At 41.9% G+C, this 27,978-nt stretch overlaps 1 protein-coding gene across 2 annotated transcripts; it reads right to left on the bottom strand.

Annotated features, from left to right (window-relative positions):
- Nucleotides 1-210: 210 nt before the first annotated feature.
- On the bottom strand, nt 211-18,903 carry LOC100755677 (zinc finger protein 878). 2 transcript variants are annotated; one of them, XM_027419529.2, is made up of 5 exons: nt 18,747-18,903; nt 17,892-18,138; nt 12,045-12,171; nt 11,611-11,671; nt 211-10,535 (listed from the first exon to the last, which is right to left on the bottom strand). In XM_027419529.2, exons 3-5 carry the CDS (start codon nt 12,115-12,117, stop codon nt 8,876-8,878), a joined length of 1,794 nt encoding a protein of 597 aa, XP_027275330.1. In that variant the 5' UTR covers nt 12,118-12,171; nt 17,892-18,138; nt 18,747-18,903; the 3' UTR covers nt 211-8,875. The 2 variants fall into 2 exon arrangements, with proteins under 2 accessions (XP_027275330.1, XP_027275329.1); XM_027419528.2 differs by lacking the exon at nt 17,892-18,138.
- Between the last annotated feature and the right edge of the window lie 9,075 nt (nt 18,904-27,978).

Below are 27,978 nucleotides of genomic sequence, written 5' to 3'. Positions count from 1 at the left end.
AACTTTTGGGGGGGTTGTCCTCAGCAGCCATGCAACAGCTTTAAAAGACAGAATGGCAAGAGCTCCTGCTTGGACTCCCATTTTTCCTCCTTGGAAGATTCCATTATTAGAGAAAATGTGGCAGTTCCAGGGCAGACATGAACAAATGACTGCTTAGTAAGGATAAGAAGCCAGCATCACACCAAAGTAATGACCCCACCAAAGACCAACTTGGAGAACAATGATTTTATTGAGATTTACTTACAGGAGTATGAATGAGGGGTTACTTACAGGCGTATGCGTGACTCAAAGTCAGTTGCATCACCAAAAAGTACACTGAGAAAGGGTGGTCACTCAAAAAAAAAAAAAAAAAAAAAAAAAAAGACAAAAACAATTCAACCCTACAGATGCTTCCTACACAACTTTCAGGCAGTCATAATATTTACAAAACTTTAAGTACTTCATTGTTTATTATCTTACATTTTATTCATATGAATAAAGTTAGAGTTGGAAAGAGAGAGACATTATAATACACAGTAAATAAAATCCAGATAACGATTTGAGGATACTTTAATACTTTCACAATAAACTGGAAAATCAAGAACAACCATTTCAAGATACTTTTGAAATTTTAAGTGAAGAGATGAAGTCCCATAGATGCCCCCAATATTATAAACTATTGCTATTGTCCTTGGTTACCACATAGAACTTGATGGTAAGACCCTATTACTAAAGACACTGCATACTGAGTCACAGAACACGAAGAAGTCAAGTTTATACTAACCTAGAGGCTTCATCCCATTGGCTGGCTCTCATGGTACTGGAAGGTGCTGTTCCTACCACCAGGGGAGAAGACTATTGTAGTGAGAGATCCAACTAGTCTCACCAAATGGGCGTGGTCACAGGTGTATATGTGGGCTTGTGGTATTTGGTCTGGGGTCTGGGACAGGTTTGCTCTCTCTTGGTTCCGGTTGGGTCATGGAGAACAGCCTGGATCCTTGGAGCTAGAATTTGCCGGTCATTGGTTTCTTATGTAAGTGACTTCTCCCCGAATAAAATTAACATATATTTAACCTAGTTTAATTATGTTTAATTTAACATCTTAATCTGTGCCGCTACAGATTATACGGCAAGTGTACCCAGCTGAGAACCCGCTGATCTACAAATGACCATCAGTCTGACAAGATATGACCATGGGTATGGCATGAATGTTGTGGGAATAACCAACAACTTTTTGACTAGGCTTAAGGCCCATTCCACACACTCCACAAGATGGAACTCATGCCCAGCCCCTTAATGTGGAGAACTTTCTACTAATCTACTATTATTCTGTTAAAATGACATCGTGCTAAAACCAACTCCTTTGGGTATCTTAACACTCATAGATACATTTATCTATCTCAACCTTCAACATGAAACTGGATTTTGTTTTTCGCAGTAGACAGCAATTAACAGACTTACAACTAGTCAGCACGCAGAAAATAAAGAGATTTTGGAGGGCTCAGTCCTAAACAGGACATCTATATCAAATCCCTTCTCTCAGAACCAGGGATCACTATGGAAGAAGGAGCAGAAAGACTAAGAGCCAGTAGATTATTATAGTCAAACAGTGTGTTCTGGACACAACAGTACAGTTGAACATATTAACTGCATACACAAGATCAATCCAGACAAGAATCCCAGCATAGAGGGAGGGGTTCAGAAAGCCCCACTCCTGAGTAGCTACTGGCAATTGATGACTGCTGGAGATGAAGTTTTAGTTTTCTTTAGAGAGGCTATTCATGCCACGGTAGGAATGGCCCTGCACCCATGTACACACTGGCAGCATTAAGGAAGCTCTATAGGTTAGAAATAGAAGAGAACACATGAAATGGAGAGGGAAAAGTGTTGGAAGAATAGAATTAGAAGGAAAGGAAGGTAGGTAGGCTTGATCAAAATGCATTATATGCATGTATATAATTTTCAATCAATAGCAAAATAAAATGAACTGATGAAGAAAAATAAATCAAGGGAATGTGAGCAATGTAAAAGGACAACATAACTAAGCTAGAAATGAATTTTGTCCCCAAAAGGAAAGCTTAGGACTTGATGAATTCACTACTGAATTCAACCAAGCTTCCTAAACTATTTCACCAAACATAAGGGGGAGAAACACTACTTTATTCTTGGAAGGTAGTATTACCCTGATAGCAAAACCATGAAGAACTCAACAATACAGAAACACACACACACACACACACACAAATTCCCTTGATGAAAACAGACCAAAAAACCCAACCAAACGACAAAACAAAACACCCCCACACACAACACAAAATTATATTTTAAAACAAACTCAATGTATTAAAAATACCACAAGCTATGATCAGGGTGATTTCATTTCTCATATATAAGCATGTTTCCACAGATAGAAATCAATAAATGTAATAGAAAACATTGATGTTCAAGGACTGAAATTCCCTGATCACCTCAATATATGGAGCAGTGGACTTTGTCCAAAGTTCTATGTTCCTTGATAATAAAGTCCTGAAGAAACTCTGAAAAGGAACACAAGTCACTGTAACAAGTTAAAAATGCCAAAACTACAGCCAAGATTATACCAGACAGGAAAACTAAGACAATTTTACCAATCAGGAATAACACAAAGGAGTCCACCTTCTCTATACTGCTATATGCATCTCTTGAATTCTCAACTGGAGAAGTAAGAGAAAAGAAAGGAAAGGGATCCATCCATCAGTGGTCCAGCACCTGCCTGCCACTCACAAGCTCCTCAGTTCACCCTGAACATGAGGAAAGAAAAAAGGAAGTGAAATGAAGTCAAATCTCTTATTTGCAGACAATATGATCATCTTCTAAAAAACTATTATTATACTGCATGGGTGCTTTGCCTGCATGCATGTCTGTATACCATGTGCGTCTAGTGCCCAGAGACTAGAAAAGGGAGCTGGGTTCCATGGAACTGGAGTTACAATTGTAAGCTACCATGTAGGTGCAGGCCCCCAGCCTCTACAAGATGAGCCAGGGCTCTTAACTGCTGAGTCATCTCTCTAGCCCAAAACGCCACACCAAAAGACTCTGCATCTGATCATTACTTCAGCAAACTAGTACAATAAAGTCAGCATAGAAAAATCAGTAACCGTTTATATGACAATGGAAATGGTGATAAAATAATCAAGAAAAAAATCATCTTCCAAAAGCCAAGGAAACAAGTTACAAGACAAAAAGTCAAATTCACCTATGAATATAGGTAGTCAAGCCAGTGAAAGGAAAATATAATGACAATTTAAAAACACTGAAGAACTGAAGGCTCTGGAAAACGGAAAACACTCCTATGCTCACAAATCAGCACCGTTATTATATGAAAAAGTGTAAAGTGTTCTTCATCGTCATCAAAGCTCCAATGCCATTATTTACAATAATACAAAACACAATCCTATAATTGTAAGAAAGCCAAAATACCCCAAATAGTCAAAGCAACAATGAGCAAAAAGAGCAATGTTAGCTAGAGTTATCACAACACTCAGCTAATTATGCTATAAAACCATAGTGAAACAGCGTAACTTAAAAACAGACACATAGAGCAATGGAAGAGCTCAGTCCCAGAACAACCAGGTAGCCACAGCCTTCTGACTTCAGCAAAGGCATCCAAACCATGTACAGTATAATGAATGGCCTCTTCAACAAGGAAAACAGAACCATATATACAAGAACATCCCTAAATCCCTCTATTATTCTGTACAAAAGCCACTCAAACTGAACCAAAGACCTTAACATAGGTCTAAAAAATCTGAAATTCATAGAGGAAAATCTAAAGAATACATGAAGCTAGGGGCACAGATAATGGCATTCTGAATCTAATAATTTACAGGAAGAATGGCAAATAGGAAATGGGCCTTAAAGGCCCATGATTACAATGTTAACGCCCAGGAACCAGAGGCAGGAAGACTGCTGTAAATTAGATGCCAACCTGGCGTGGGCAGCAAGCTCCAGACCAGTCAGGTCTCCATAGCAAGAAGCAATGTTAAAGACACACAAACAAAAAACCCCAGGGTATAAATGGGATTTAGTCACTGCAAGAAGCTAAAGAACTTTTACACAGAAAATGGAAACAACTGTCAGAGAAATCTACAGAATGGGGGAAAATATCTTTGGATACTCATTCATCTTTCAAGGGATTAATGTACAGAAAACACACCACACGCCACCCCCACACACACACTACAAACCAACACGTGACCGAATCTATACATGGGGAAACAATCAGTTCTCAAACAACGTACAAATAGCCAATAAATCATGAAAATTCTCAATACAATTACGCTCACCTCAATGTGATTAGCTATCAAGGAACCAAACTAAAACACAAGCTGTTGAGACTGTAGGGCTGGAAATGCACCTTAGCATGGTCACTCTGGAAAATAGTAGTATTTCATCAAGAACTCCAAATATAACTATTTTATGGTCCTACTTTGCTACTGTTTAATGTGTAGCAAAAGGGATCTAAGTCAAATCATACCATGCATGTTTGTATACTCGTTCATACACTACTACTCATAGTACTCAATTACAGAATCAGCCAAAGTGCCCATCAATAGATAAACTAAAAATTTTAAAATGTGGCATACATAAAATGTAGACTGTACTAGCTCACCGAGAACTTAACAGGAAACTTGACAGACAATGGATGGAACTAAGAACCATCACATAAATGGTTACTCAGCCCCAAATGGTGCTCCCTGGATACAAAACAGGATCCAGATTTTTAATGAACAAGAAAGATGAAACTGTAAGTGAGTTTATTAGGGAGAATGGGACCACTGGGGAGAAGGAAGGGAACAAGGGACAGTGCTTATGGCTAAAGTACATGGAAACCTGGGTCATAATGTCACGACAAAACCTTAAGTATGTCAACATACACACTAACAATTTTAAAACATTAAAAAACTTAAACATGAAGAAAAAGAAACTTTTGCCAACTTTAGGAAAATATAAGTGGGCCCAAAAATGTTGGTATAGGCTAGGTTAAGGTTTGATGATCAACAGGTTGAGCATAAAGTGCTTTTCTTATATTTTTCACTTTACTATGGGCTTATCATAATGTACTCCCATGGAAACCTATATAGGTGGATAACTGCATCCATCAGATTAAACATTAGTGTTTACATAGAAACTAAGAAATGCAAAAATAATCCAAACACTAGTTCACCTCACACAGCAAGACCACATTTTCTGCCACTGAAGGACATGCTGCAAGTCTCCACCAATGAGAAATGTTCCTTAATGACTATAACAGAAGGGCACTCCATAAGAACATCTGTAAGCTGAAAAACCGTAAAACATTCTGAATCATCAAAGTACCTTCTACTCTCTGATGGACTGGCTAGCACATGAATTGCATCCCCCTTTATCTTCTGGGTAACTACTACTGTGATTACAAGAGCAGAATTACATTTGCCCCCCAGTGCATCCAAATTGGGGGACATCTAACTACAGAATCAATCCTTGTAAGACCCCCAAAATAAAACACCAGTCCTGTCAGAAACTCTATGGAGAATGCTTTTACAGATGAGCCACTCACTTGTCATGTATGGAGAGAGTTAGTAGAATTTATTGAACATAGTTTTTGGCAAGAAGGCAGTAATACCAATATATCCTTTAGTATAATTACTAGAGAAATTACAATGAGAATGAAATATACAAGAAAACAAAATTCATACAGTGAAATTCCATAATCACATAGATATGATAATAGTTCATGACATAAAACAAAACTAAACACAAGTTGACAACAGCCTGGCCTATATAGAGTTCCAAGGCTATGTAGCATGACATCATCTCCAACCCCACCCCCCCAGGTTTCTGCCATCTACTCAGCTCTTGGCACCAACAGACACTGGCTACTCTCAACTTTGGTCAGAGCAGCTTCCTTCTACAGTGAACAGCTGTCAGTGGAGAGATGCATAGCTGACCAAAGTGCTAAGACATACTGAATGTTCACCTTTAAATGAGACAGCTATTAATTACTACCACCGCCAAGGCTCAGGGAAAGCCAAAGAAGAAGCAACAAGAAGGCAAGAACTAAAGGTTGGGGAGGATTGCTGTGAAATGCTGGCTTTTTTCTTTTTTTGACATGGTTACTAGAATCAGGAACTCATAGCAACTGTGGCTGCATGCACAAGACCTATAAAATTAAGCAAGCCAAAAATCCCAGTATAAATGGGTAGACAGGTTATCTCCAGGCCCCACCACTTACTGAGAAGCTACTGGCAGTGAATGGCTGCTGGGGTGTGGAGAATCATTTGCAAAGATGGAACTACTGGTAGGTCACCCATCCTACAGCGGGTGGTCCCATACCCATGCATGTATAGACTAACCAGACCTAATGGGTTATTTAAAAAGACATAAAAGAGGGGCATTAGGGAGAATACAGGGAGAGTTGGAAGGAGAAATAGTGGGTACATACGATCGTCTTTTATTGTATACATGTATGAAATAAGTAAAAACTAAGCCAACTTGGAAAAGTGCTCTGATCTATGATTACAATACTCTTATTCCTACCTTCTGAATAGGAAAAACAAAACTAAACACATCCTAGAACTTTCTATTCTAAAAGTATTTTGAAAATACTTCAAAGTTGAAAGAACAAGTACTCAAAGATTATGAGAACACATCACAGAGAAACAGAAACACAAGAGACAAAATCAATTTGAAAGCAGTTTAGGCCTGAGAAGGTTGCTGAGAAGGTAAAAGCACTTGCTGTGCACTCATGAGGACTCGAGCGTTATTCCCTGTCAACAAAAATCTGGGAATGACTGTGTCTGTACACCCAGCACCACAGGGAGTGAAGACAGGAAATGCTGGGTTTTCCTAGCTGACTGCTCAGCTCTAGGATCTGTGAGACCTGTCTTGGGGGAATAATATAGCAACAGAATAAGACACCCAATATATTACTTTGTTCACCTTGTGAACACCACCAACACATAAACCATACCATCAACACATAAACAATGTTCGAAATACACATTTGTACACTCAAGTGTTTTTTTTTTTCATGAAAAATAAGACTATACTCAAAATCAGCCACATGAAAATAATAGCACTATTCCGATATTCACAAAGTCATATTTTTAACCCATTAAACATGATTGAAAAAGAAGACATTTATGCAGGGGCATGAGGGATGGCTCGGCAGTTAAGAGTATTTACTGCTCTATCATGATGATTAGGATTTAGATTCCACCACACACATCAAGCATGTCACAGATATTTGTACTGCTAGCTCAAAAGATACATTGTCTTCAGGCTTCCACTGGTACAAACCTACTCTCTTATGTCTTTCTCTCTCAAACTCAGACATACATAAATACTAAAATGCTTTTTAAAGATATTTATGAGGACTGGCACATTTCAAGTATCAATTCACCAACAAATCCAACATAATTTACAATAAAAGCACCTACCTTAATTGATACAAAAAGACACCACTCATTAAACTAATAAATGATTGCTTTAAGAAACCTCACAAAATAATTTAATAAAATCCACTTTCTAGTTTTTTCATATGTAGGTCTTACTGGTCTCCAGTTCCTAGGTTTAAGCTGCAATCCATATTACACAATGCCCTTGCTCTAGGCTTACTTTTAAAATTTAGAAACCAGTCAAGAGATGAACTCTGAAACAGGAGTTAATGATGGTGAATATGGATGCAGACACCTTTCATTAAACATTCAAGAGTTAGAAGTTGGAAGATTACCAGTTCCAGATAAACCTGGGATACACAGCAATAGCTTTCCTGGGGGAGGGGAGGTTGAGAAAAACTTAAATTTTACTCTTATGTGAATCTATGTCAGGTGTGTGAGAAGAACTGGATCGCCTGGAACGGGAGTCACATGCAGTCGCCAGCCCTGTGATCTGGTAACGAAAAACAAGTGCAGGTCCTTTGGAAGAGCAGCAAATGCTCTCAAAGGCTAAGCCACCCCTATGTGCCTCTGAAATTTCCCAATAAATACAAAATCCTGTACTGATAACATTCTCTTCAGAGTATGCATTTCCTGGAGCATGCTACAAGAAAGAAAACAAAAAAACAAAACAAAACAAAACCCTAGTATGTCCAGTCCTTCATAACTCTGACATCAGATTAAACATGAAAAGATCTCAAGGGACTTTTCCTATAGTCACTACTGCTCTAGACTTCCTAATGTTTTTCAACAGCAAAGGTTTTCATCTGGTGTGTGTTTCCATGTGTGCCAAATGAAATCTCTTTCAAGCAAATCAGCACTTCATATCAGGTTCTTTCCTTATCTGTTACTTTAACCAAGTGGTGTTCATATCGGTTCTCCATTGATATGAATTCTCCCCATGTCCATTCTTGTGAGTGCTATCAGGATGACAATGAAGAGTTCACAAGTCCTATTTCTAAGATTTCTTTACAGTAGGTTCTTTCATGTCTGTGAGAGGAAGTGATGATAACTGAAGACTATCCACGATTGCTTATATGTGAAGGGTTTCTCTCCAGAGTGACTCCTTCCATGTGTTCCGGGGGAATGGGGAAGAAGTGAAGGGTTATTTACAACACCACATATACAAGTAAAAAGTTTCTTTAGAGTGCTCTTTCTCATGTATCCTCCATGATCTGGGATTTCAGAAGGCTTCACTGCATCACTTGCAGTCACAGGCCTGTTGCTCTTTCATGTACTTCAAGGAACTTGAAGCACAAAAAGCCATTTGCACATTGATTTTTGAAAAAACGTTTCTCTCCATTGTGGCGCTTCATGCTTGTTTCAATGAAACAAAACAAAAGGTTTTTCTGAATTGCTAGCACAAATCCAGTATTCCCCCCACCAGTGTGGTTTTGCTTATTTCTTTCAAAGCTACCAAGCCATTTTTTTCTTTATTATTAAAAAACACTGGAATCCAGGGTAGTGTGAAGTACTTCATGTCTATGCAAATGGTTCAAGGTGAAGAAGGGTTTCCCACAGTACTTACAATTGTAAGGCTCATCATCAATGTGTATTTTTTCATGCACTTGAAGATGACTGTAATAAGGGAAAGCCTGCCCGCACTGTTTGCACACATGGGGCTTTCCATCACTATGGGTTTTTTCATGTCTTTGAAGGGAGTAAGACCAAAGGAAGGTTTTGCCACACTGCTTACACTCATAGGGCTTCTCCCCAGTGTGAATCCTTTCATGCGTCTTCAATGACCTGGAAGAAGTGAAGCTTTTCCCACACTGCTTACAGATATAGGAAACTGGGACACTGTGAAGTGCTTTATGTTTTTGAAACTGACTCCAAAGCACAAAGGCGTTCCCACATTGCTCACATATGTAAGGTTTCTCATCAATGTGAGTTTGTTCATGTTCTAGAAGGTCAGTGGAAGTAGCGAAGGCAACCCCACACTGCTTGCATACAAAGGGTTTCTCCTCAGTGTGAATTTTTACATGTCTTTGAAGAGAAGCAGAACGAGGAAAAGTTTTCCCACAATGATTACACACATAGGGCTTCTCACCAGTGTGGGTTATTTTATGTCTTAAGAGGGAATTCAACCGAGTAAAGCTATACCCACACTGGTCACACACATAGGGCCTCTCGCCAGTGTGAATTCTTTCGTGCGTTCTCAGGGAACCAGAACAAGTAAAACTTTTCCCACACAGCTTACAAGCATAGGGTTTCACACCACTGTGAATTATTTCATGTTTTCGTAGTTGAATCCAACGCATGAAAGTGTTCCCACACTGCTTACACTCGTAAGGCGTTTCTCCAGTGTGAATTCTTTCATGGATTCGAAAGGAACGGTAAGTAATGAAGGCTTTGCCACATGGTTTACATACATAAGGTTTCTCTCCAGTGTGAATTCTTGTATGAATTTGAAGAGAACTATAATGACGTAGGGTTTTCCCACAGTAATTGCATACAAAGAGGTCCCTCACACTGTGAGTTCTTTTATGGGTTTTAAGGGAACGAGAATGTGCAAAGGTTTTCCCACACTGCACACACACATAGGGCTTCTCCCCAGTGTGAATTCTTTCATGTGTTTGTAGGTAGGTGGGAAAAGCAAATGCTTTCCCACATTGTTTACATATATAGGATTTCTTTGCACGATGGCGTCGCTCATGCCTTCGGAAGTACCTTGAAGAACTGAAACCTTTGCCACATTGCTTACATTGAAAGGGCTTCTCTTCAGCCAAAGCCTTTTCAAGATTTTGACCAAACCTATAGTCTTCATTACAATTCTCACTTTTATACAGTCTCTCTAGAGTGTAAGTACTTCCATAGTGCTCAAAGGACGGGAGAGAACTGGAGGTAGCCCCAAATTCCATACTGTTGTACGATTCTTTTCCATATTCCCGATCTTCATAGGATTCATGCTCTGTGTCAGGTTTAAGGAGCACGCTTAGAGACAAATGGCCAATGACTACTCTGGCACATCCACTGTTTTCACATATATGTACTCCTGGAAAAGGGTTCTGGTTTACAATACTATGTGTAGTGAAGTCAAAGATTTCTGTGCACTGATGGTCGTCTTTATAGTCATAAAGTCCCTCCACCACTTGACCACTGCAAAAAAGCAAACGTGTATCATTGATATTTTATTAACTACTCATCAGTACAAATGTTGCTTCTACACCGACTATTTTAATGCATTTGCTTGAATGTTCTCAGCAACTCTGAGGACAACTGTCACAAAAGCAGTGACATTCAACGGTGGCTGTATTATACCATCTACATATCTAGCAAACATGTCTTACATCACACTAAAGAACTGATGGCATCAATTCTTGATGCTATCTTGGTACCTGAAAAGGCCTACTAGAAACAGGACTTCTAAAAGGCAAGTATGTCTGGAAGGCTGTTGATGCAAGGCCATTTTTGCTGACTATAATAAATGAGGTCTCTAAAACCAAAGAAGGCACATGGCTTTTCTTAAAATTGAAGGAGTTTATGCCCAAGATGAAACCAAGTCTACTTAAGCAAGAGATGTGCTTATATGTATAAAGCATAAAACAACACAGTGACTCCTGGAAACAACACTAGCAGTTATTTGGGGAAGGTAACTCAGGTTCAAGAAATAGTGGCATGTTGCCAAACTGTGAAGAAAACTTGCTGCAAAGGCCACTGGACACGGAATCCAAGTGCTCCTGTACCCCTCATAGAGCAAGATGAATGAAAAAAATAAAGGTGGATCTGTAAAACAGTAACAACATATCTACTTCTCAATACTGTACAATTTTGATATACCATACAAATGATGTTACATTCTGAACTACCTGAAAGGCTACAATGAGATTTTGAGTCCAAGCCTAAAAAGATATCTGTCATATGTATTGTATATATCTTATACATAAGGTCTGTGGGTAAACCATTACTTAAATTTTAACAATATTGTATGGAGCATATCAAGTATGATAAAAAAAAAAAATCACTTTCAGGCATCAAGATGTTCCAGTTATTTCCAGTACTGGAATCCTTATAAGGTTTTCAGAATGTTGATGTTTAATGTCTCCAGTTTAAAGAAAATTTCCTGAGAGCAACTGAGTTTGAAACGGAATATATATGTGTCTTTTACTCCTTTGGACAATGTGCAACCACACACTCTTAAGGAGCATGGCTATTTCTCGAGGTCCATTATTACCTTAGTTTCCTCCAGGAATTTCGGTATATATTTTCAATGATATGGTGCTCCAAACTGCTTCCTAAAACACAAACCAAGTGAAATCATTATAAATTATGACATCACAGTAAATATGTTAATAGATTCTAGCAAAATGTACAGTAAAAAAGCGATACATCTCATGGGGGCTAGAGAGATGGCTCAGTAGTTAAGAGCACTGACTGCTCCTCCAGAGAACCCAGGTTCAATTCCCAACACCCACATGGCAGTTCACAAATATCTGTAACTCCAGTCCCAGTGAACTGGACACCCATGGTAAAACACCAATGCACATAAAATAAAAACTAAAATTAAAAAAAAGATCCATCTCACACATCACCTAATGTTTACCATATCACACTCATTCAGAAGCTTTTTCTCTGATTGACTAATTAAAAGAATGATGACATACTCACCTATAGAGGCTAGGTTCCTCAAAGTTTCCTGCATCACATCTTTGTAGAGGTTCTTCTGGGATGGATTCAGCATAGCCCACTCCTCCAGAGAGAAGTTCACAGCCACATCCTCAAAGGTTACTGACTCCTAAAAGCCCATATACATTTCCACAAGGAAGTGTGAGTCTCTTAGTACTGGACAGCTAATCTTAATTCATAAGAAGTTGCTAAGATTCAATATTGTATGTGCATTTAGGTCATACCTTGGTCATCACACTTACATTTCACACACACTAAGAATCTCTCACACAGTAGTTCGACAATAGACTGGAACCATCTGGTAAAGCAACAACAGGATAGGTCCATCTTTGTACAAATAGGTTGTGCTAACCTCTCTTTGTACACTGGTTCAACATTTACAATGAATTCTGATTACCTAATGCCTCATATGAGTCAACACCAGCTATCCCAAGACTGCAAGTTCTTAGTAATTCAGAAGACAATTTTACTTCTCCTGGTATTTGCAACTGCTATCCAGAGGGATTCTTCCCCTATCCCAATTGTAAAGAAGGAAGTGGCTTTCCCGACAGGTGATATTAATCACACGCTAGCTACTCTTACAATATCTATTTTCTTTCAGACTTCCTGTAATGTTTTTAAGTGTTCATCAGACACAGGTTAGAAAGCAATATATTCAGAGAACACAGAGATTAGAGAACCAGCATCTAGTTCCTGATGAGAAACGCAATGTCACAAGGTACCTCAAGCTCTTTCTGCAATGCCTTCCAGCCATGATGCTCTCCATCCTGGAACTATAAGGCAAAATAGGCTATCCTCCCCCAAGATTTCTTTTTAAGGGAGCCAAAGAGATAGCTTGGGGATCAGAAACACTTGTTGCTCTTGTGAGGACCAGTATGCTGGCTAGTTTTAGGTCAACTTGGCACTAGCTAAAAGTAACCTCAACTGAAAAATTGCCCCCAGTGCAATGTCATATCCACTTTGATGTGCATGGGATCATTCCCTAGGTATAGGACTCTGGACTGTAGAAAATGATGACAGTAACCTGAAAATCAGCATTTCTTCATCATTTTCTGTTTCTTGACTGGATGCCATGAGCATCTACTGTTACCTGACTGTGGCCCTGACTTCCCTATCATGGCAGACCGTACTCTATCTGTGAGCCAGAGGAAACCCTTTCTCCCTTAGCTTGTATGTCAGATTTTTATTTAATCACAGCTAGAGGAAAAATAACTAAGGAATATAACAAATCTATTTTATCAAAGTAGTTGAAGTCAATGTCTAACAGTTTACTATTTAACCAAGAAAATAAAAGCTTGCCTAACATAAACAAAAGACTGAAAATACAATAATCAGGGCACTAAGCTGTCAACGCAGACAGGCAAGTAGACTGCATTAAGGAAGGCCTTTCCTCAGCAATCTTGAGACAGAGGAACTGACTATTGAGTAGAGACGGCATATCACATACAAAAATCACAACACCTATACACATAAGGCCAAGAAAAACTGGCACCAACTTGGGAACATGCAATGTATTTCCCTCTACTCCATGGACAATAATAAAATATTCAGTCTTCAAAGTTACTGTCAGACTAAAATAATGGACAAATATAATCCCAGTGACCTGGAGAGATGGCTCAGAGGTTAAGAGCACTGGTTGCTTTTCCTGAGGTCCTGAGTTCAATTCCCAGCAACCACATGGTGGCTCACAACCATGCGTTATGAGATCTGGTGCCCTTTTCTGGTGTGCAGGCATACATGCAGGCAGAACACTGTATGCATAATAAATCTCTTTTTGTTGTTGTTTTGTTTTTCAAGATAGGGTTTCTCTGTGTAGCTTTGGAGCCTGTCCTGGAACTCACTTTGTAGATAAAGCTGGCCTTGAACTCACAGAGATCCACTGGCCTCTGCCTCCTGAGTGCTGGGATTAAAGTAAATAAATCTTTAAAGAAAAAATAATCCCAGAACTTGGGAAACTGAGGCAGGAGAATTTAAGGTTCATGGCTACTCTGGGTTATATATCCCACAAATAATCCTGAAGCAAGACTTTTGGAACACACACACACACCAACACCAAAAACAAAACAACAACAAAAACCCAACAAACAACAACATAGTAGGTCTGCAAAATGGGTGGGTCAACAAGTCTGACAACCTGAGTGTGACCCCCTCCCCAGAAGCCACATGCTGTTCTGACTTCCATACATGTCACAGCACACAACATACACAGCATTCAGTAAAATAAATGACTAAATAAAATGTAAACTAAAAAACATGAAAAAACAGCAATAAACCCAAATGACAAAGTCTGAGCTGAGCAGCAGACAGAGCCTTATAGTTTGACCATATGTGAGAAGAAAATTTTCACTTGTTCCATTATATCATAAACGGGAATTGAGTGGTAACTTCTGTTTAACAGGTCATTTTGCTTTGATGATACTGAAGAAAAAGAATCCAGAAGGGAGGAGAGATATGAATATGAATATGAATGTTAAACATATGTTAAAACAAATACAAGTAAAGACAGATTTTTTCTTCTTGCTTTAAATTACATGTATTTACTTATTTATTTATATGTCTGGCAGGGTGCAGAGAGGCAGAGAGAGGGAGAAGGGTGGGGAGAGGGACCTCCAGTGCCATAGCACACCTGTGGAGTTGATAGGACAACTTCCAGGAGTTGCATCTCTTCCAGGAGTTGGTCTCAGGGACCTAACTAAGGTGGTCAAGCTTGGTGGCAAATACTCAGGATCTAAGGGTGCATTTTTAGTAGGAAGTGTAACAGAAATGTAAAGGCTTTCAGTGAGAAAGGATTTTAAATCATGAATGTTTTTATTGGGATATATATATGTAAATATATACACATATACATACATACACATGCATATATATGTATATATACATGTAACACACACACACACACCACAAATAAAAACAATAATTAAATGAACAGTTTAGCTTATGACTGACAAATGATAAATCTAAGTAAATGCTATAACATTTTATATTTAAATCTGTGTATGGCTATGTGAGTATAAAACTTGTCTACATATGCTTATATTTTTATATTGTATGTATGACAACAAAATGGCTCATAAGAAATATGTGCTCACAAACCATCTTGAGTGAGGTAACCCAGACTCAGAAAGATAAACACAGTATGTACTCACTCATAAGTGAATATTAGATATAAAGCAAGGATAACCAGATTACAACCCACAGCTCCAGAAAAGGTAGAACCTTCTTCCAGTTACTGATGGAAGCAGATGCAGAGATCCACAGCCAAGCACCAAGCTGAGCTCTGGGAATCCAGTCAAAGAAAGGGAGGAGGGAACATATGAGCAAGGGAGGTCAAGATCATGATGGAGAAATCTACAGAGACAGCTGAACCAAGCTTGTTGAAACTCATGAACTCTGGACTGACAGCTGTGGAGCCTCCATGGGACTGAACTAGGCCCTCTGCATGTGAGAGACAGTTGTGAAGCTTGGGCTATTTGAGGGGCCTCTGGCAGTAGGACCAGGATCTATCCCTGGTGCATGAACTAGCTTGTTGGATGGAGCCCATTCCCTAGGGTGGGATGCCATGCTCAGCCTTAACGTAGAGGGAAGGAGATGTGGGAGGGAGAACTTTGGTTGGAATGTAAAATGAAATTAAAAAAGAAATAAATGCTCCCATAAATTAAGATAGAGGCTGGAGAGATGGCTCAGCGGTTAAGAGCACAGGCTGTCCTCCCAGAGGACCTGGGTTCAATTCCCAGCACCCATATGGCAGCTCACAACTGTAACTCCTGTTCCAGGGGATCCAGCACCCTCAGACATGCATGCCAACAAAACACCAATGCACATAAAATACAAATAAATTATAACAAAAGAAATTAAGACAGTTAAATTAGTACAAATTATTTCCTGGTTCATAACGTGACTAAAATAATTTAAAACTCAGCATTCTAACTTATGGTAATCATGACAGATTAAATTTGGCCAGCAGTCCCAATATGCCAATTAGAGACACAGTGACGAGAATGAACAAACAACAGTTCTATAAATCAATCTGGCTCTGTCAGGGGGAACAAATTAAAGGGTTTGATGATTCCAGATCTAGCTTTGGACATCTGGCCCATACTTCTATTTAAATAATTTCTAATAATTTAAAACGAGAAATGATTAAGACAAAACGCAAGTGGTATACAAAACGGTCCTAGCCAGGGTGGTTATCTGTCTGGTCTGTTTCCTAGCTGATCATTATCTCAGTTCTTATTTTGTAAGGTTGCCAAAAGTTTCCTGTTGGGCGAGTTCCCATAATGCTGTCTGGAGCAGACAAACAGAGGCAACAGCATGGCCTCAGCTCTAAGGAGAGGACTGTGGACCTGCCTGGAGGAGGTGATCTTACAGTTTTCTGGGGATGGAATTGGTTTCAAAGCAGGAGCCAGGCTGCAGGCTCTCAGATTAGCAGACAGGAGAGCCTGTGGGCCAGTGAGGGGGGGTGGTGAGCAGGATGTGTGGCCACTAGTACTCACTTTGTTCAAGCACACTTCTCCAGGTGAGAAATCCTGCAAGGTCTGTTAGCTATTGATTCAACAAGGTCTTAGTAAGGTGGATGTCAGTATCTGTGAGAGAGGAAGGCTGCTGGAGACGTTACTTCCTAATCCTAACATTACATTCCTGCAGCAGCCACTCAGATTGGCAAGATGAGTGGGGTGAGCAGGCTTAGGTCCAGGCCCATTGGCATTCATTGGCAGCAGCCTTCCCCTCTGGCCCAAGTGACTAATGAATGTATATTCTAGATGGATGCCAGAAGCTGGTAAATGGTCTAGACAAAGCAGCCAGCATATATAAGGAAAGGAATTGACAGCTCTAAAAAGAACTGACTGTGCCACCTTACATCACCACATGGGGCTCTAGAGCCTTCTGTTAACTTCTGTATATAGATGCTTATGCCTGTCCTCACTAAGAGTTAGAAAAGCCCTGTTCAGGGTAACCATGGGGAACTTAGGGTTTTCTCCTAATGTAATACTGCACTCTCACATAGTAAAGCCAACCTCTATCAGGACTCTGTCTTTTAAAATAATGTGTAGACACTGGAAAGGTGGCGTGGCAGGTAAAGGTACCTGCTGCCCGAGCCTGGTGACCTGAGTTCAATCCTGGGAACCCAAATAAAGTATTTCATGAAGTTGTTCTCTGACCTCCAAAATGCAAGTTGTAGCATGCAGGATATCACACACACACACACTGCACATACACAATAATACGTAAATAAAATTTATGTCCAGAAATATCTGAGGGCACTAGCAATTATGACAGAGTCCAACTCCAGTCATCCATGTATGTGGATCCCCCTTTCCAACGAGTATCAGAAGGTAAAAATTCAGGGTTTATTACTAGCGCTAAGACTCACTGACTTATGGGCACAGGTCATGGAATTTAGAGGAAGCTTCCCTTGAATCTGTGAGACTCATAAGAAAAGCAGGTGCCACCGAGAAGAAGACACAGCGGGAAAAACATGGCAGCTTGTACAGTGATACTCTACACCGTGAGGGATATTTGCTTTCCAACAGTGTCAAGCCTACAATGACTCCATTTTACTAAGGAACAACCTTGACCAGAGTGATTCCAAGTTGAAGTACAAGAGCTCCCCACCACCACTACCACCACCACCAAAAAAAAGGCAGTCTGGCTTGTTTACACAAGTAAACAATCGGTATCTGCCAGAACACCAGGCAACGAGGACACCTGAAAATAGACCAAATCATATTAGATCACCGCACAAATCAGTTTGTCGCAACCCTCTCACCTGAGACCATAGAAGGCCCACCCCCAAGACAGAGTGTGGCAGGCAACTGTCAGGAGACTTACCCACAAGGAAGAACTCCTGAGTCAGTCCTTGGACTCCAGCTCCAGTGCGGTTTCTCCTGCCCAGGACACTCAGCCAACTGAAATTGCCTTACTCATGCTCACTGCATATACGTTTGACATCTGGACCTGCGCTGCTAGGACATCATTTTTGGTCCCCTGTAGACTTTTCTTTGCATCTGCCTCAGCTCAATGCCTCGTACTTGGGAGCGGACTCACAACTCAACCATTCTGGGACCTGCACATTTGCCTATTTTCATGCGAAATGTTCATGTTACCCACCGGTTAACGCTAGTACTTAGATTGTTATATAAGAACCCATGACTGCCAATGTCTGGCCAGCAAGCAAAATCGGGCATACTTGGCTAATTGTTAACAACGAAACAGACAAAACTTGTGAAATTATTTATTATCCGATAAATTCTGGCACTGGGAACACCGACTTGTCCCTCTGTTTCTGACAACACGTTCAGGACCCAAGGTCACCACACCCTGTGGCCCCCTGCCTGCCCCCCCCCCCCGCCCCAACACACAGGCTCACACACTGGAACCCCAGAGTCCCGAGTCTCACGACACTGCCGCCACCGCCCTGGCTGCGGAGCCGCGAGGCTGCGGGTACCCGGATGCCTGGGGAGGCCACGGCCACAGGCCCGGGCGCTCAGCGAGGGACAGGCCGGCGACTCGGCCTGCTGGCCCAGCTCCACCCAGCGGGAGCCGGGCAGTGCGGCCCAGCCGAGCCAGATGAGCCGCAGCCGCAGACTCAGCTGCCCGGGGAGGCCGCGTCCCCACCGCCGCCTCCGCCTCCGCCTCCACCGGCAGCAGCCTCCTCCCACACCCGGGACGCCCGGCCGCACGCACCATTTCCAGTCACCGGGTGTCCTGGTGTTCTCCGGCGGCTCCTGCAATCAGTGGATGACACACAGACACCGGGGGGACAACCTGCGGGGCTCTCTCCAGAGAAGACACAACGCCTAAGATGGCTGGACGGGAAGTGGCATCCCCGCGGCTGCGCCCGCCCTCTCCCAACATCTGCACGCCTCATTGGACGGCGGAGGCAGCCGAGCAACTTTTCTTACTGGCCATCGGGTCACGTGCCCGCCTCCCAGTGCTTAAATGACAGAAAAGACATCCTCTGGCGTGCACTGTGGCGCCAAATCGCAAATCTGAGCGCAAGCCTTCCTGGGGTCTAGTCTGGCCGTGACATTTCCCCAAACTCTTCTGGCTTTACAAACAGGAGAGGGGCGAAACTCTGTTTTTACATGGAACTAAAAATAGGTAGAAGCCTATTCTCTAACAAGACAAAGATGCCCGCTGAGGTCTATTTGCACGCGTGAGAAATGGCCCAGGAAAGGGTGAGTCTGGGGTGAGTTACGTCCACTGGGCTCAGCATCTGACGTCCCCTCCCCTTTTGCTACAGGTAGATGGCTGTCACCGCCGTCTCTGTGCCTGGCAATTTACACATTCTTCTGAAAGTCTCTCTGAAACACACCGCACCACTATTGACTTCACACAGTCATTTCTATGGCAAAACATTTTGGGAACGAAGAGACACAGAGTCATTCGAAACATCAAAGATTCTTAAGGAATTGTAAGGGTTGGGCAGGTCCCAATGGAGCTCCAGGACACTCAAGACATAAACCTGGAAAACTCCATGGATGACTTCTAGGGCGGTCATTCCTGCTTTGGGGACCGTCAGCTTGACTAAGCTCACAAAGAAAGGAAGCCTGGAGGGAGGAGATTAGATCTGAAAGGCTGCTCTGGGTGGTGCGGGCATTGTAGGAGACCAGGGAAGAAGCAATGGAAAGACAAGAGATTCTTGCAGTGAGTCAGGTGGAGGATGCGCAGGCTTGGAAGAAGGTCCGGAGAGCTGGCAGACAGGTATTTTGAGTGATCTTTTAGGACGACTGGAGTGGAGAAGGCAAAGCTGTGAGACTTGAGACTGCAGCCAGCAAGCTGATTTAGATAGCATCTGTAGATTTTAAGAATTTTATTTTGGGGCTGGAGAGATGGCTCAGAGGTTAAGAGCACTGGCTGCTCTTCCAGAGGTCCTGAGTTCAATTCCCAGCACCGACATGGTGGCTCACAACCATCTATAATGAGATCTGGTGCCCTCTTCTGGCCTGCAGACATATGTAAGCAGAACACTGTATGCATGATAAATCTTTAAAGAAAAAGAAAAAAAGAATTTTATTTTTAAAAAATTTCTTTGGATGTCTGTGTGCCTGCCACATATGTGCAGGTGCCCATAGAGGCCAGAATAGGGTGCTGGATCCCCGGAGATGGAGGTCCAAGCTGCTGAGTGTAGGTGCCAGTAGAGAATTTGGGTACTTGGCAAAATCAGGACTGCATTCTAAACCACCGGGGAGACAGGTCTCCAGCTCCCTACATTTATATTTCACACCCCCATCCAGCTCTCTCTCCTTCGCATTTATAAAAGCTTCATTTACTATGCACTGTCAAATTAGCAGGGCAGTTGTGTCCTGCTCTGTCTTCTTTTCCCTCTATTCCTGTCTCTAATGTTTCCTTTTTATTTTCCTTTCACAGGCTTGTTGGGTTTTCAAAGTTTCTGGTGTCAGTCTCCTAATGGCTGGGACTGCTCTAGGTTATCTGATCCTATTTCTTTAATAAAATCCTCTACTTTTAATAAAATTACCTTCTCTCACTCTCATGTTGCTACTACCCCCTTGTATTTACTTTTTCCTTGTCTGCTGTTTGTCTTCAACAGAGGAATAATCACCATCTGTGTTTATTTATCTTTTCCTTTCTTCTCATACCTAATGTAACTGGTACACTTGTGCAAAAAGAAGTTATAATATTCTTCCATTTCCTAAAATGATTGGCATTTGAGGGATGATAAATTTGTGGGGGTTTTTTCCTAGATAGTCTTTTATTTTAATGTGTGGTCATAGTGGACCTACCCATGGGTAGTTAGTATTTTTGCTGACTACTATTTCCCATTTAGCATGGTAATCCAAACATTATAGAGCAGAGCTTTTGTTTTGTTCTGTTTTTTTTTTTTTTTTTTTTTTTTTTTGGTTTTTCTTGACAGGGTTTCTCTGTGTAGTTTTGGAGCCTGCCCTGGAACTCACTCTGTAGACAAGGCTGGCCTTGAACTCACAGAGATCCACCTGTTACTGCCTCCCCAGTGCTGGGATTAAAGGCCTGCACCACCACTGCCCAGCTTACAGGGCAGAGTTAAACAAAACTTCAACCCTGCTACAACCTGAAAATTGCAAACAGTTCCATTTGAAAAACACAATGTGATTAAACACACACACACACACACACACACACACACACACACACACACACACACACGATGATTTAACCCAAAATTTAAAAAAAGCTTTAATGCAAAACTATAGTAAACATGAAAAACCAAGACAACACAATGCCACCAAAATACTAATCCCAAATCAAGTGAATTAGATAAAATTTTAGACAATAAAATCAAAATAATTATTTTATGCACACACACACAAGCACACACATATAAAGAAGCTACAAATGCCTTACAAATTCCAACAGAACTTAAACACAAGTCAAGGACAACAACAGACAAAGGGGAAATCCCGTGGCTTTTGGGCCTCACTCGATGGAAACTTATAAAGAGGTCTGTCATCATTGACACTGTGATTTCATTCAGCAATTGTATAGCTTTTGGCCTGAATGCCCCCACACCACTGGGCTCCTAAGAATTTCACTGAGGTGGAAGGCTCTTAAATTTTGGTTGGATTTATTTACCATCCTCTGATATGCATATGATATCACCAATGAGTCCAAAATGGTTGCTGTCTCCTACTCACTTGGTCCAATAACATGTCATTAATATAGAGCACAAATGTGATATTTTGGGGAAGAGACAGACAATCACAATCCCTGCTAACTAAGTTATGACACGGGTCTGGAGAATTAATGTATCCTGAGGTAGAGTTGTAAAAGTATACCGCTGGCCATGCCAACTGAAAGCAAATTGCTTCTGGTGACCCCTTTGGACAGGTACCAGGCAAAAAGGAATTTGCTAGATGAATAGTTGCATGTGCCAGGAGATGGATTAGTCTGCTCAAGTAAGGACACCATATCTGGTATGGCAGCTGCAAGCAGCATCACTGCTTGACTGAGTTGTCATTCTCCATAGTCCATCTGTCTTCTGCACTGGGCAGATAGGAGAGATAAAGGGAGATGTGGTGGGAACCACCACCCCTGCATCTTTCAAGCCCTTTATGGTGGCACCAATTTCTGCAGTTCCTCCAGAGATGCGATACTGCTCTTTATTCCCTATTTTCCTTGGTGGAGGAAACTCAAAAGGTGTCCATTTGGCATTTCCAAACAGAATAGCCCTCACTCCACAAGTCAGGGAACTAATGTGAGAATTCTGCCAACTTTAAGTATATCTATCCCAATTACACCCTGGGAGTGGGGAAATAACTACAAGATAAGTTTGGGGACTCACTGACTGGACCTACTATGAGTTGGACTTCAACCAAAACTCCAGTAATAACCTGGCCTCTAGGGGCCCCTACTTTAACAGGGGAGGGGGGATCACAATGTTTCATGGCATCTCCTGGAACCAGCATTACTTCTAAACTAGTACCCAACAGACCCTGGAGAGTCTGATTGGTTCCTTTCCCCCAGAGTACAGTTATCCTTGTAAGAGGCTGTAGTTCCCTCCCAGGAAGGACTGAAGAAAGGCTAATAGCAAAACTTTTAGGTATTTTATCAAGGTCCTTTCTCAGGGGGACCTGGCCACCCCTTCATCCAAGTGACTCTAGGTCTGCTCAAATTTGGAAATTGATTCACAGGCTGAGACTCCCTTTTGCCACGATCCAATGTAACCTTTCTTTCATTTGTTAAGATTTTTTTTTATATATATAGATCAAATTCTGTAGGCTTTTTATCTGGTTCGTGCCTAGAAACATCATGATTCATTAACTAGGGTCAAAGGTCCATAGAGTCATGGGGCACAGTGGTTCTCAACCTGTGGGTCATGACTCCTTTGGGAGTTGAATGACCCTTCCACAGGGGTCACATATCAGATATCCTGCATATCAGATATTTACATTATGATTCATAACAGTGGCAAAATTACAGTTATGAAGTAACATCAGAACTTACGGTTGGGAGTCTCCACAATGTGAGGAACTGTACTAAAGGGTCACAGCACTTGGAAGGCTGAGAACCACTGGGTAAGGTCACTATAGACATTGCTTTGTCTGTACTGCCCCCATTATGATCACTATGATCACCTTGCCTTTGTGACTCAATGCTGCTACCTGGTCCCCGCTGCCTCGGTGCCCAGTTAAACCCATTGCATTTAATTCATCAAATTGAACAGCAGCATCTAAACCCCTAAAGTCTAGCACAAGAAAAGGGGTGGCAACAAAGCTCTGCAAATGTGCTGGTGCCTCTCTCACCAGTGTGTGTGTGTGTGTGTGTGTGTGTGTGTGTGTGTGTGTGTATAGGATTGGTGAAGGGCTTGTCACTTGGGCCCTCCCATTGTGGAAGATTAGGTTTTACACAGTGTATCACTCTAGCATTTCAGTTTCCTTCAGCTTTAAAAATCCCCCCTGGCAATAATACTAACACTTTTGTGTCTTAAAGACTTTAAACCATCTTGGAGAAAAGTAAAATGAGCACCCAAAAGTTTAAAATAGGGGACTGGAGAGATAACTCAACCTGCTCTTCCACAGGACCCAGGTTCAGTTCCCAGCACCCACATGAGCAACTCACGACTCTGTAATCCATTTCCAACGGGACCAGACACTCTCAGGCAGACATGCATGCAGGCAAAACACCAATGCACACAAATAAAAATAGTAAAAAATAGAAAATGTAGTGGATTTCCAAACTCATGTGTGTTCACCTATTGCCATATTGATAACATTAAAGAATTTGTTCAATTTCTTGGAAGCTAAAACATAATAACTTTCAAAAAGTTTAAAACAAAAGGGATCCAGGAAGCAGGGGTGGTGGGTTAAGGGTAGGAGCTGAGGTGGATGTGGGAGGGGAGTGGGGGTAAGGGCACTGTCCACTATCCATAAAATTGTTGAATGAAAATCACAGTGCCAGTGATGAGAGACTTCTTTGTAAGGACACAGAATATGCAGCTATTATCAGTGGTGCTGTTTGCATTCCCCAATTTCGATGGGCAAGACGCTGTTGGTGATGACAACACACTCAGCTATAGCACATGGGAAATTGGGTTGAGAAGGAGCTGGTAACCTGCCTCCTTGCTGACAGGCCTGCCCAGTGCAGACAGTGCCATGTGGTCTAAGGAAAAGAATTGTTGGCAGCAGTACTCCTCAGTGTGCACCAAGTGTTATTACACCAACATGCATGCCAGGTGATCTGTGCCCCCTAGAACAGCGGTGTTGTGATTGTCACCTATGGAACAAACTGCATTTAAAACTCCATCTAAGTCGGGTGGTGGTGGTACACACCTTTAATCCCAGCCCTTGGGAGGCAGAGACAGGGGGATCTCTGTGAGTTTGGGGCCAGTCTGGTCTACAGATCGAGTTCCAGGACAGCCAAGGCTACACAGAGAAACCCTGTCTCGAAAAGCCAGATAGATAGATAGATAGATAGATAGATAGATAGATAGATAGATAGATAGATCTCCATCTATAGGAAAGAACTCACAGTGCTGTGTGGCAGGAGCCCATCCAAGGCTTGGAAGACAGTAGGTTCCAGTGAGGAAGCAATGGCTATCATTTTGTAAAAATGTGACATGCCTGTCAAATGGCCTTCTACAAATTGGTGTTTATAACCAGAAATATCAGGTTTCTGCCTCTGTCATGCAGGGAAACTTCTTTGTGATGAGAAGTTACTACAGAGATTCATTGCTGGTCAAGCTCTTGAGAAGTGACTGTTGTTGTGGCCTAGTATCCTGACTGTCAGCTGTACCCTGATTATGAGTCTGCATCAAGGAAAATAATAAAGATATCTGTGTCCCCACCTCCAACATTACACTCTGATCAGTGAACATCAGAAGAGGAGAAGCAGAAAGAATACAAGAGCCTAGCTGGGTGTCGCTGGGTATCGTGGTGCATGCCTTTAACCCTAGCACTCAAGAGGCAGAGATGGGCAGATCTCTGTGAATTCGAGGCCAACCTGGTCTACACAGTGAGTTCCAGGGCAGCCAGAGCTACATAGTGAGACCCTGTCTTGAAAAAAACAAAAACAAAAAAACAAAAACGAAGAGCCAGCATGTAAGAGGCCTGGAGCCTTGTGTGACTATTGCCTGCAAATGGAAATCTTTCTCCCTAAGTAGGGGAAGGAGACTCATAAGAATGATTCTCATGAACCTTACAAGACCCAGGAAAGTCAGAAAGTTACCCAACTCCGAGGAAGCCATCGTCAGGGAAGGAAGACCCGGGTTCTGAGAAACCTGCAAGTTGTGGAAGGAGCAGCAAGCCGCAGCTCTCCTGAACTTCGTCTCTGCTGGGTGGGCTTTGCAGTGATGCAGGAGAATTTGCATCACCTGTGCTCCTGTAGTCACCACCGGAAGTTCTTGGGTTCACCGAGGTAGACTTGGGTGGGGTTGTTTTGGTTTCCTCTCTACACCCTATCTGGTTTGAATGGAGGTTTGTAATGTCTCCCCAGGAAGCAACCACACAATTACTGACATCAGCATCTGTCTCCTACCATGGAGGACCTCATGATTTCCAACACCAAGGGTCAACATCCTCTCTTCATTCTGCTGTGTTAACCACCCTCTCCACCCACCTCCAAAGCCAGTAGAGCACTGGTTCTCAACCTTCCTAATGCTGCAACCCTGTAATACAGTCCCTCATGTTGTGGTGACCCCCAACCATAAAATTATGTTCGTTGCTATTTCATAACTGTAACTTTGCTACTGTTAGGATCATAACGTAAATATCTGATATGCAGGATGTCTAGTATGTGACCCCTGTGAAAAGGTCATTCAACCCCCAAAAGGGGTCAAGACCTACAAGTTGAACTGCTATGCTAAAGCCTCTTATAGTTACTAAACCCCCACAAACCTAGTGTGGATCAATAGCTTGAACAGTGTTTACTGGAGACATAGGAGTTCTGCTGGCATCTGAAATGAGGGCTGTCTTGGCAGACTGGGAACTCGAACCTCTGGAGTCAGAACTATGTGCAGGTAGTGTGATGTTTCAATGAAGCTGTGAAGACACCAGCTTGTCTGCAAAGGTGGAGCACTAGTTGTAGGTGTGAAAACAGCAGACAATAGGTGACAGAAAAATAATGGGTCAGTGCAAAGTTTGAGTTTGGTCTCCTATGTTTAATACACATGATGGTTTGAAAAGAATGACCCCTTTAGACTCACATGTTTGAATGCTTAGTCACCAGGAAGTGGTACTATTTGCAAAGATTTGAAGAATTAAGAGGTATGGCCTTGTTTGAGGAAGTATGTCACTAGGGGTGGGCTTTGAAGTTTCAAAAGCTCATGCCAAGCCCAGAGTGTAGGAAGCCGGTTCCTGCATTATCCATTACAATAATAGGTGCCTGAAGACACCAAGATGTAAATTACTTCAACAGGCGCTGGGTAATTTCCATTCCTTTGATCTCTGCCTATCCCGTGGCTCATTTTGGCCTGAGGAGCTGAAGCCATTCATAGGGTAACACGTCCCAGGCGGCTGGCCAGCCTTTATAAGGGATGGTTTTCTTGGTTCAATGTCTCCGCTCTGGGAAGCTTATGCTCTCTCACTCTCAAGATGCATTAAAGCTTGTCTGCAGAAGGATCCGAGTGTCCTGCGTATGATTTCTTGCTGGCGAGAAATACAGAGCGGGCGCGGGACACCAGAGTCTTTCTCTCTCTGCCTAGGGAACAGGATATAAAACTCTCATCTACTACCCAGCACCATGTCTGCCTGCATGCTGCCATGCTCCCTGCCATGCTGATAATGGAGTAACCTCGAAACTGTGAGCAAGCCCATAATTAAATGCTTTCTTTTGTAAGAATTGCTTTGGCCATGGTGTCTCTTTACAGCAATAGGACAGTGACTATGACAATACATGACACTAACACCCTACTTCTGGAGTCATTCCCACATCAAGCCCCTCACCTCATCATTGGATATTGATATGTTGTGGAATATTAACTAGGCAAAGATGTATTACATTAATGGTGTAGAATATGACTTTAACTGTGTAAAGGTGTGTTACTTTTGTTTATGCAGTGTTTGTTTAATTATGTAAAGATGTGTTGCATTTGTTTCACCTGGCCTGCCTAAGGCACCTGATTGGTCTAATAAAGAGCTGAATGGCCAATACCTAGGCAGCAGAAAGGGACAGGTGGGGCTGGCAGGAAAAGAGAATAAATAGGAGGAGAAATCTAGCCTCAGGAGAAGAAGGAAGGATGAGAAGAAGAAAGAGAATGTAAGCGATGCCAGCCAAACATAAAGAAGCAGTGAAAGTAAGATACAGAGAAAAAAGAAAGGTGATAAGTTAAAGAGAAACTGGTATTTAAGTTAAAAGAGCTAGCCAGAAATGTGCCTAAGCTAGGCTGAGTATTCAAAACTAATAATCAGTCTCTGTCATGTTTTGGGAGCTGGTTGGTGGCCTAAAAGAAAAAGCCTGGTACAATGATACTCATCACTTTCAACCTTATCCAAGTATCCTCAAGCCAAAGTTTGTCCTCTGCATTGTGTTTTCCTTCCAGCAATGCCAAAGCTTTGGCAATCAGGCTTCTACCTCCATGTCCCATTGTTAAATACAACCCAATGGGCTTGTTCTGGTGTCCCACACTTTTAATTGAAGCATTCAGGAGGCAGAGGCAGGTGGATCTCTGTGAGATGGAGGCCTTCATGAGCCAGGCAACACAAACTAAATAAACTTGTAAACACGACCTGATCTATAATTAAAATATATTTATCTTGCTTAGTAATAAAAAAAAGTTTTCATTGGCTCTTCTAAAAGCAATTTAAAAATAGTTCAACCATAAAAGGACACTGTATCTACCAGGCTTCTCTAGAGAAATGGGATTAAGTCAGCTTTAAAGTATCAACAACAGCAGAATGACCAGAGAGCTGGGAACTTGGTCATTCCCAGGCCCTTAAGACTGAAGCTGCAGCACCTAGGATCGGTGGGTGGGTGGGTGGACAGG

The sequence above is a fragment of the Cricetulus griseus genome, chromosome 5, assembly GCF_003668045.3.
Source record: "Cricetulus griseus strain 17A/GY chromosome 5, alternate assembly CriGri-PICRH-1.0, whole genome shotgun sequence".
In the NCBI taxonomy this organism is placed as follows: domain Eukaryota; kingdom Metazoa; phylum Chordata; class Mammalia; order Rodentia; family Cricetidae; genus Cricetulus; species Cricetulus griseus.
This window is presented reverse-complemented; position numbering and strand designations above follow the sequence as displayed.